General features: G+C 36.3%; 1 protein-coding gene across 3 annotated transcripts in view; it reads left to right on the top strand.

Annotated features, from left to right (window-relative positions):
* The first annotated feature begins 691 nt into the window (after positions 1-691).
* The window catches only part of LOC125666139 (uncharacterized), a 29,770-nt gene continuing 18,693 nt past the window's right edge, over positions 692-11,768 (top strand). Inside the window, exons 1-5 of one of the 3 annotated variants that reach the window (XM_048899262.2) lie at positions 718-817; positions 1,405-1,456; positions 3,200-3,371; positions 6,050-6,215; positions 9,459-9,694. In XM_048899262.2, coding sequence (XP_048755219.2) covers positions 3,249-3,371; positions 6,050-6,215; positions 9,459-9,694 — 525 coding nt within the window. In that variant the 5' untranslated portion in view covers positions 718-817; positions 1,405-1,456; positions 3,200-3,248. The other 2 variants (XM_048899264.2, XM_048899265.2) reach the window with 2 other exon arrangements.

The raw sequence follows: 11,768 nt of genomic DNA, 5'->3' as shown, positions 1-11,768 counted from the left end.
CCATTAGGATAATATTCAATGTTTTAATGAATCACTTTTTAAGCACATGGATACTATTATAGTTATTCATTATATAAACGTATATCGATATGCATAATAAACTATAATTCATGAAATATAACGAAGTTTTTCTCCGGGTACATGTAGGTACCCATATTTTTTTGACAGAACTGACGATTGAAGTTCTTCTCCAGGAGAACTCGTACCCAAATTTTTATGGCAGAGATGACAAAGTTTTTCTCCAGGAGAACTCGTACCCAGATTTCCATTTGATAAAATGAAAAAATAATTGACAGAGAACTTATACCCAAAATTCTGGGTACGAGCTCTCCTGGGTACGACTTCTCCTGATACCGAAGAATTCAAACTAGCCGCGCCACGTAAACATGGTAGAACTAAACATAATAAGAAAAAAAAAGAAGAAGAAGCGGGAACACATTTACTCATCCAAGAAAAAAAAATTAGCCCTGTCTTGCACGGAAATAGCCGGAATTATCTTAGAACGGTTCCTACCCTGGATAGAAACGGTGTAGTGTAAGAAACGGTAACTCTGGGTAGAGATTGTAACGGGGCATGTCCACACAGATCAGGGTTAGTCCAAGACTAAATGTAAACTGTGGACTTATAAGTACCGCGCAGAAACTAGCAAGTCCAGTACTACCCGGACTCAGTAAGTCGGGGAACCCAATAAAAGGCCCGCTCCACCAACCAATGTTTAGCCAAAATTAAGTTATATTTAGATTAGGAAATTCCCTTTCTAATCCAACGCTTTGCAGTACAATATAGAGCCCTGGAGATTTCCTTGATGCAGAAAGCAGTGAGTACTGTCAGAAATATTTTATAAGCTTAATTTTCAATCACGTCTGTGTCTGGCAAGTCAGAGTCTAAGATCAGAGACAAAAGGCTACTTTCTCTTTATGCATAAACAACACTCTCTGGGACACATCGATCCTATCTAGATAAAAAGGTAAACATTTACTTTACTTTTGAAATACTTATATAAAGAGTCTTTCTTTCACTTAATATTTCCACTTGGGGAACTTAAAGGTGGTCTAATTTCTGTGAAAACGAAGGGGTTATTCATATTCGGTGCACGTGGGGATTGGAAAGACTGAATATAAATCCCCCCCCCCCCCCCCCCCCCCCGTTTCCACACAAAAGAGTTCAATAATAATCCTTGAGCAGGTCCAGCACAATATCTATATTTAGCTTAGTATTAGCTTAATTAAGCTATATTCATAAATATATTTGAATTACCTAGTTTAATTGGATTGAATTAGATTGAATTTCTTAAGTGCAATATGACACAATCAAAAAGTCGCATGATAATTTTTGAACATGTTTATACTCTGAACTAACCACAACACTGTAGAGTTCATAACAATCCTGTATTGTCTTTTTAAGAATTTTCATGAGAAGAGAATTTCTTTTGTGCTGCTTAACCATCCACTACAATGTGAGTATTATTAGATACTAGTATACACCTATTTACTGGCTATGAGGACTATAGCAAGTTTATTGTTCCCCAAGACAGCAACTATTTCCCGAGGTGCAGCCGAGGGAATAGTTGCTGTCGAGGGGGACAATGAACTTGCTATTGTCCGAATAGTCAGTAAATAGGTGTTTTATTAGACCAAAGTAGACTTTACTTGTGTCAGACATACCAAAGTGAAGTAAACTAATTAGAGTTATCAGATTTTGACGTCACAGAAAAGAAAACGTGGGGAAATATAGCATCCGGTAAATAGTTTCGAGACTATTTCCCTAGGGCAGATAGTTCAGAAACTATTTCACGGCTAGCGTTATCCAGAAGAAATAGCAAATTTATTCACCAAATTTTTATATTGCAAAAACATTCTGAGGTATGATAATACAGTAAATATCAAATCATAAAAAAGCCAGGAAAACGTTAGATATTTCGAACTAATTAGATAAGAGTGTAGAATCTGACTGCCAGTCCATTGTTCTACTGATCCTCATTGACTTTAATGCTGAAGATTGGATAACTGTTGCTTAACAACTTTTAAATTCTTAACATATTGGACAATTTTGAATCAAAATTTTCCTAAGGGATGTATAGTTTTACTTTAAGGTAGTACTCTACATCGTCATAATGGCTGACTTCCTGTAAAAACATGGATGAAAAAATCGATATCAGAAATATTTGACTTTTCCTTTTCAATTTCAATACTTAGCCGAGTAGCTCAGTAGGTTTGAATACCGTCTGCTGAACTGTAGGTCGCAGGTTCGAGTCCAGCAGGGGTTTTAATTTTTTTCCAGATTACTTTCTACTAAAATTGTATTTTTTGACAAAATAAAGTAAATTTGAAAATTTTCAACTTCAAAATATTGTTGTACATATCCTCCACTTTTCATCCACATCAAATTTCTCTGGTGTAGCATACCTCCTTAAAGGGACTGATTCACGATTTTCCCCAAAATTTTGTTTTTGACTTTTAATGAACAAAATCTACTGTCTAATGTGTTTGAAAGATTTCACATGAACATTAAGGTTATACATTTTCACAGAAGCTCGTTTTAGAGAGTTTATTATTTGTTTTGTAAACAAAGATTGTGGTATGCTATTGTTTACGAAATTTTCAAAAGAAGTGGATATCGATCTAAGTTTATTATATCTTTCACATTTCAAGCAATTTTGATGTAAAATGTGTCATCTAAAAGTTAAACTTTGACTATGCAAAATCAAGATGCATTATATTACAAAATCAATATTTCACTTGTTTGTTTGTTTACATAAAAAGACTCGAGTCTTTGTTTACATAACACAGATTTAAGGCTGAGATATTGCTTTTATTCTTGCATTCAGAAGGTCAAAATTTTGGCTGTGAACATTAAATAAGTTATATTTTTAATGTTTAACATAAAAAATGTAAATTATTTTTATCAAAAATCATGAACCAGTCCCTTTAAAGAAGTATATTTTGTTTACTGCATGTGTATTATATGGAGTACAAGGGTGAAATGTGTTCACTGTAAAATTTGATTTTTAATTGCTTTTACAAATTGATATGATAAAAGATTTGAAATAGTTAAACCAAGCTATTTCAGATAACTCAATGAAGCTATATAGCTAGATATAGAAACTGTACCCACGAAATCCACGAAAAATCCCCCGCCCGCACCATCAACAGATTCCACTGCATCATGCGTTATATATATTAAACAAAGAACATTGCAGATAAAGACCAGCTAACTGTAACAGCCAGAGCGGTGCGGATCATTGGATCATGTCGGGATTAACGGATCGACAGTACCGGCTATATAAAGAAATCCTGGTGGATTTCCGGAAAGATGTAGATCCAGACTCTCTCATGGATCAACTGAGCGGATGTTTGACTGCTGATGACATTGTAAGGCATAAAATAATCAGTTTAATAATAAATCTATTATATACAATTGAACTTTGGTATCTAGAACACTGATATCTCAAATACCATGGATATGTCAAAGTGATTCAAAAGTCCCAACCACTTATTCTTTAGATATTTTATCTTCAATATCTCAAATCCTCGGAATTACCTCCAAGTTTTTTCTCGGTCGCATCGACTTTGAGATAACGAGGTTTGCCAGTATGTGTGGAATCTTGGAGAGAATGGCACTTAACGTATATAGTGACTGTTTCTTTACTATTAGTACCGGGTACTACCCAACATTAGAAGTCAAAGTTACAGGTCTTTTGAATATGACCTGTAAACCAAGTCCTGATAGAAAGAACCCTCGATGATACACCCCGTAGTACCAATCATAGGATGATACACCCTGTAGTACCAAGCATAGGATGATACACCCCACAGTATCAAGCATAGGATGATACACCCCACAGTATCAAGCATAGGATGATACACCCCATAGTATCAAGCATAGGATGATACACCCCGTAGTATCAAGCATAGGATGATACACCCCGTAGTATCAAGCATAGGATGATACACCCCGTAGTATCAAGCATAGGATGATACACCCCGTAGTATCAAGCATAGGATGATACACCCCGTAGTACCAAGCATAGGATGATACACCCCGTAGTACCAAGCATAGGATGATACACCCCGTAATACCAAGCATAGGATGATACACCCCGTAGTACCAAGCATAGGATGATACACCCCGTAGTACCAAGCATAGGATGATACACCCCGTAGTACCAAGCATAGGATGATACACCCCGTAGTACCAAGCATAGGATGATACACCCCGTAGTACCAAGCATAGGATGATACACCCCGTAGTACCAAGCATAGGATGATACACCCCGTAGTACCAAGCATAGGATGATACACCCCGTAGTACCAAGCATAGGATGATACACCCCGTAGTATCAAGCATAGGATGATACACCCCGTAGTATCAAGCATAGGATGATACACCCCGTAGTATCAAGCATAGGATGATACACCCCGTAGTATCAAGCATAGGATGATACACCCCATAGTATCAAGCATAGGATGATACACCCCATAGTATCAAGCATAGGATGATACACCCCATAGTATCAAGCATAGGATGATACACCCCATAGTATCAAGCATAGGATGATACACCCCATAGTATCAAGCATAGGATGATACACCCCATAGTATCAAGCATAGCATGATACACCCCACAGTATCAAGCATAGGATGATACACCCCGTAGTACCAAGCATAGGATGATACACCCCATAGTACCAAGCGTAGGACAAAATTTGAGGTACTTCACCTACAGCTGATGATGTCTTTACATGGGTGAAAAATTCTAGAGTGGGATGTAAAACAATACATAAACATGATAAACATACAAAACATTTATTTCAGCTGTAGAACAATGCATAAACATGATAAACAAACTAAACATTTATTTCAGCTGTAGAACAATACATAAACATGATAAACATACTAAACATTTATTTCAGCTGTAGAACAATACATAAACATGATAAACAAACTAAATGTTTATTTCAGCTGCAGAACAATGCATAAACATGATAAACATGATAAACAAACTAAATGTTTATTTCAGCTGCAGAACAATACATAAACATGATAAACAAACTAAACATTTATTTCAGCTGCAGAACAATACATAAACATGATAAACATACTAAATGTTTATTTCAGCTGCAGAACAATACATAAACATGATAAACAAACTAAATGTTTATTTCAGATGTAAAACAATACATTATACAAAACAGAATTATGTTTGAATTAATGAACAATGTCAACATGTCCACATTTGTATGTTTTTTTACGGCACATTCGAAGTTCAGACAAAGTAGGTAAACCAAACTAAAGTCAATCTCACTTCTCTGAAAAAGGTCAAGTTCCATGTCAATGAAAAGCAAACTCCAAGTTTAAAATTTGCCATAGTAGGTGGTGCCATGATTGATTGATTGTTTTTAACGTCCCTCCAGAGAATTTTCCATAGACGTCACCATTGCCAGTGATGGGATGCAAAATTTAGACCAATTAATGCTCGACGCTTACAGCCATTGAGCAGGGAGGGATCTTTATATGCCACAACTGCTGTGACATGGGGTCTCAGTTTTTGCGGTCTCACCTGAAGGACTGCCCCATTTAGTCACTTCTGAGGACCTATTCTAACCCGGATCATGAATTGTTGATTGATTAATTATTTTACGTCTTGTCGAGAATTTTTCTCTCATTATGAGATGTCACCAGCTGTAGGTGAAGTACCACAAATTTAGACCTATGTTAATTAGTGCTCGGGGCTGTAGCAGTGAGAGTTCTTTAGCGTGCCAACACCTGCCACAAAACGTGACCTTCGTTTTTTAAGGTCATATCCAAAAGACCCATGATTCTCGCTACTAAATGCCTAGTGTTTGGCGAATCAGCAATCACTGCCTATGTTTACATCTAAGGTTTGACACGGCCATGGCAAGAGTGGGGCTTGAACTCCCAGTTACAAAGCAAACAACGCTCTACTAATGACCTACCATGAGAAATAGATCATGAAAGGAGGAAACAAATAGATATTAATGGGGGAGGGGGGGTCTTACACACTGGCTTTTATACACTTTGTTTTTCAGGACAGAGTTCGAGCAAAACTCCACGATGAAGGAAGATCAAAAGCAGTGGGAGAGCTGCTGGACAGACTCCGCCGACGACCAAACTGGGAGAACTGTCTTCTAGAGGCACTGCAACATCCAGAAATGAGACTGGGGCACCTTGCAGAATCCTTCAAACAAAAGATCAGTAAGTTATCTCAGCTAAAACACACATCTCAACCTTCACAGATATTCCTAAGTAACTTATCTCAACTAAAACACACATCTCAACCTTCACAGATATTCTTAAGTAACTTATCTCAGCTAAAACACGCATCTCAACCTTCACAGATATTGCTGAGTAACTTATCTCAACTAAAACACACATCTCAACCTTCACAGATATCCCTAAGTAACTTATCTCAGCTAAAACACACATCTCAACCTTCACAGATATTTCTAAGTAACTTATCTCAACTAAAACACACATCTCAACCTTCACAGATATTCCTAAGTAACTTATCTCAGCTAAAACACATATCTCAACCTTCACAGATATTTCTAAGTAACTTATCTCAACTAAAGCACACATCTCAACCTTCACAGATATCCCTAAGTAACTTATCTAAAACACACATCTCAACCTTCACAGATATTTCTAAGTAACTTATCTCAGCTAAAACACATATCTCAACCTTCACAGATATTTCTAAGTAACTTATCTCAACTAAAGCACACATCTCAACCTTCACAGATATCCCTAAGTAACTTATCTAAAACACACATCCCAACCTTCACAGATATTCCTAAGTAATTTATCTCAACTAAAACACACATCTCTACCTTCACATATATTTCTAAGTAACTTATCTCAACTAAAACACACATCTCAACCTTCACAGATATTTCTAAGTAACTTATCTCAGATAAAACACACATCTCAACCTTCACAGATATTCCTAAGTAACTTATCTAAAACACACATCTCAACCTTCACAGATATTCCTAAGTAATTTATCTCAACTAAAACACACATCTCTACCTTCACAGATATTGCTGAGTGAGTTATCTCAACTAAAATACACATCTCAACCTTCACAAATATTCCTAAGTAACTTATCTAAAACACACATCTCAACCTTCACAGATATTCCTAAGTAACTTATCTCAGCTAAAACACATATCTCAACCTTCACAGATATTCTTAAGTAACTTAACTCATCTAAAACACACATCTCAACCTTCACAGATATTCCTAAGTAACTTATCTCAACTAAAACACAGATCTCAACTTACACAGATATTGATCAATAAGTTATCTCAGATAAAAAACAAATCTCTGTTTTCACAGATATTACTTTGCGAGATATCTCAGATAAAACACACATCTCGGTTTTCACAGATATTACTTTGTGAGATATCTCAGATAAAACACACATCTTGGTTTTCACAGATATTACTTTGTGAGATATCTCAGATAAAACACACATCTCGGTTTTCACAGATATTACTTTGTGAGATATCTCAGATAAAACACACATCTTGGTTTTCACAGATATTACTTTGTGAGATATCTCAGATAAAACACACATCTCGGTTTTCACAGATATTGCTGTGGTCACTGGCTGCAATTGATTATTATTTATTGAATTCTTATCCAAACAAATAGCGTCTACACTGCTTTGTAGAAATATGATTACGTGGTCCTTCTGTCTGTCCATCCGTCTGTCACAAGTTCGATTTCCGGACTTTATTCGTCATAGTACTTTGATTTAGCATGCTGAAGTTTGGACTGTGATTTAATTAAGAAACAGAATTACATGGGGGTATGAACTGCGATGCTTCACGCAGTACTTAGCGTTTTATGTAAAGTATGCCAGCATTTTACTTTCATTTCTGACAGATGTCCCAGCCATTAAAATAGACGCACGATATTCATCAAGATTCATATGCACATATTGTTCACAGCTGCATCGCATTCATGAAGAAATGGCCATCATTAAAACTGTTTGAATATCGAAGGTAGAAACATCGAAGCTGTAAATACATATATCTATATATAATTAATGTAGGCTAAGGGATGAAATGATACACCCCTTCACGATCTGATATGTACTGCAATACTTATGCCACAATTCAATATATTTAATACGATACTTTTACGGAAGAAACCAATAATAACATTGAAGAAAAATTTAATTGCTAAGATTCACAGTCACAATTTTAAAAGCAAACTGTTTGGAAACCACTGAATGGTAAGATGAAACCACTGAATGGTAAGATGAAACCACTGAATGGTAAGATGAAACCATTGAATGGTAAGATGAAACCATTGAATGGTAAGATGCCTGTTAGCTCTGTAGTTTAAACTGATTACGTTCATTACATGTGCATATTGTCAGGACAGGAGGATCCAATTATAATCCTTAAAGTCATAGTGGATCTAAGAGGGATGGAGGGTGTAAAATAGCTTGTGAACACTTCTCCTATATGGCGGGTCAGTTAGCCTTGTGAACACTTCTCCTAATGGCTGATGGGTTAGTCTTGTGAACACTTCTCCTATATGACTGATGGGTTAGTCTTGTGAACACTTCTATATGGCTGATCGGTTTGCCTTGTGATCACTTCTCCTATATGACTGATGGGTTAGTCTTGTGAACACTTCTATATGGCTGATGGGTTAGTCTTGTGAACACTTCTCCTATATGACTGATGGGTTAGTCTTGTGAACACTTCTCCTATAACTGATCGGTTAGCCTTGTGAACACTTCTCCTATATAACTGATCGGTTACTTGTGAACACTTCTATATGGCTGATCGGTTAGCCTTGTGAACACTTCTCCTATATGACTGATGGGTTAGTCTTGTGAACACTTCTCCTATATGACTGATGGGTTAGTCTTGTGAACACTTCTATATGGCTGATCGGTTAGCCTTGTGAACACTTCTCCTATATGACTGATGGGTTAGCCTTGTGAACATTTCTCCTATAACTGATCGGTTAGCCTTTTGAACACTTCCTCTATATGACTGATCAGTTAGCCTTGTGAACACTTCTCCTATATGGTGGGTCGGTTAGCCTTTAGAGTTTGTAGAGTACTTGATTATCATTTAGTGATGTTCACATTGTTCTGACCAGGGATCTAATATTTTCATTCAATTTACAGTGGATCAAAGAGGAGTGTTTTATAGCGTTTTTCTTGTACAGGAGTACACCTTTCTTAAAGAGTACACATCCATGTTGATTTGTTTCTTCATCTTTTTCCTCAGTGCACAAAATGCAGTTCATAATGTCCATGTTCCTGCTCATGGCTTCTCCTCTTGAACCATATCATTCAGTACATTAAGTGGGAAGGGGGGGGGGAGTTGTAATTTGGAGCACTTTCAATTTTGGGAGATTGACGTTTGTTTTTAACAAAATCAAATGATGTTTACCTTGTCTGTTTCCTAGCTGAGGTACAGATAAAAGTCACATTAGACTACGAATGTCGAGATGGACACAACTGCTCACCACCAGGCAAAACTGAACCTGCTCCTCCTGAAGATGACTTACAAGGGGGGAGAACTCTGGCAGAGCAGGGGCAGGAGTCCCAATCTCCACTGGAAATGATTCTTGAGAACTTCAAAGCCCGAGTCGATCCCGAGGATTTTCTGCAGTATTTAGTGAGGTTTCAGGAAAAGGATGAAGTAAGGAAAATTTAATGTAGAGTTTTCTGTAAGGATGAAGTGAGGGAAATAATGTAGAATTTTCTATAAAGATAAAGTGAAGGAAATTTAATGTAGAGTTTTCTGTAAGGATGAAGTGGGGGAAATTTAATGTACAGTTTTCTGTAAAGATAAAATGAAGGAAATTTAATGTAGAGTTTTCTGTAAGGATGAAAGTGAGGGAAATTTAATGTAGAGTTTTCAGTAATGATGAAGTGAGGGAAATTTAATGTAGAGTTTCTGTAAAGATGAAGTGAGGAAAATTTAATATAGAGTTTTATGTAAGTGAGGGAAATTTAATGTAGTCTAAGAGTTTTCTGTAAGGATGAAGTGAGGGAAATTTAATGTAGCGTTTTCTGTAAGGATGAAATAAGGGAAATTTAATGTAGAGTTTCTGTACGGATGAAGTGAGGGAAATAATGTAGAATTTTCTGTAAAGATAAAGTGAAGGAAATTTAATGTAGAGTTTTCTGTAAGGATGAAGTGGGGGAAATTTAATGTAGAGCTTTCTGTAAGTGAGGAAAATTTAATATAGAGTTTTCTGTAGGGATGAAGTGAGGAAAATTTAATGTAGAATTTTCTGTAAAGATAAAGTGAGGAAAATTTAATGTAGAGTTTTATGTCGGGATGAAGTGATGGAAATTTAATGTAGAGTTTTCTGTAAGGATGAAGTGAGGGAAATTTAATGTAGAATTTTCTGTAAAGATAAAGTGAGGAAAATTTAATGTAGAGTTTTCTGTAAGGATGAAGTGGGGGAAATTTAATGTAGAGTTTTCTGTAAAGATAAAGTGAAGGAAATTTAATATAGAGTTTTCTGTAAGTGAGGGAAATTTAATGTAGTCTAAGAGTTTTCTGTAAGGATGAAGTGAGGGAAATTTAATGTAGAGTTTTCTGTAAGGATGAAGTGGGGGAAATTTAATGTAGAGTTTCTGTAAAGATGAAGTGAGGAAAATTTAATGTAGAGTTTTCTGTAAGTGAGGGAAATCTAATGTAGAGTATTCTGTATAAGGATGAATTGAGGAAAATGTAAGCCCACATCAAATCGATTCTCTGGTTCTCAGACAATTGTTTTTCAAAAATGGGTAGGTAGGTAGGGGGTTTAGTTTTTCACTTTATCTCCATGTCAGAAATGGGTAGGGATTTTTTGTCCGTGTTTTTTTGTTTGTGTGTGTTGTGAAGAAAGTTGAGAGTTTTACAAATGGTATTCAACACCGTATAGCTTCTTATCGTTCTGTTTATCTGACGAGGGCAAATCAGTCTTTTTTTCAGACACTTTCACTTTTAAATATCTCCCAAAAAGTTCAACCACTTCGGAAATTTTCACTGTTGAAAAGCCTTATCGCTGTCAGCAGTTTTGTTTCAACCTACGAAAACGTCGTACTTCAACTCGGACTTGCTTTCATCAATTTGTTCCTTCACGGTTTCAATTTCTTTAAATTCACCACCCAGAAGTTTCTTGCAAAGCGTATTAACTGTCAAGGACGAGTCTACCGGTATAATTGTCCATGGAACAATCTGTTTTGAGTTAAAAATAATCTCAAAAAATGCTGACAAGAACTGTTTCTGTCGCCATATTGTTTACATCAATTAAGCAGCACGTCTTATTCAGCAAAGCACTTTACGATTTTGGCGCCAAAACACGAATTTTATTTTGACGGATCAAATACGGGCGGCGGCGATTTTTTTCCGGGGTAGCAATAAACTTATGTCAGCGGCCAATTTTTTTGGGGGAGGGGGGGGGGGGGCAGCGGTGTCTGAGAACCAGAGAATTGATTTGATGTAGCCTAATGTAGTCGAGTTTCTGTTTTGGAGTGAGGAAAATTTAATGTAGGATTTTCTGTAAGGATGAAGTAAGGAAAATTTAATATACTCAATTAGAGTTTTCTGTAAGGATGGAGTGAGGAAAATTTAATGTAGAGTTTCTATAAAGATGAAGTGAGGAAAATTTAATGTAGAGTTTTCTGTAAGGACGAAGTGAGGAAAATTTAATGTAGAGTTTTCTGTAGGGATGAAGTGAGGGAAATTTAATGTAGAGTTTTCTGTAAGGATGAAGTGA

This window comes from Ostrea edulis, chromosome 10 (assembly GCF_947568905.1).
Source record: "Ostrea edulis chromosome 10, xbOstEdul1.1, whole genome shotgun sequence".
NCBI lineage: Eukaryota > Metazoa > Mollusca > Bivalvia > Ostreida > Ostreidae > Ostrea > Ostrea edulis.
This window is presented reverse-complemented; position numbering and strand designations above follow the sequence as displayed.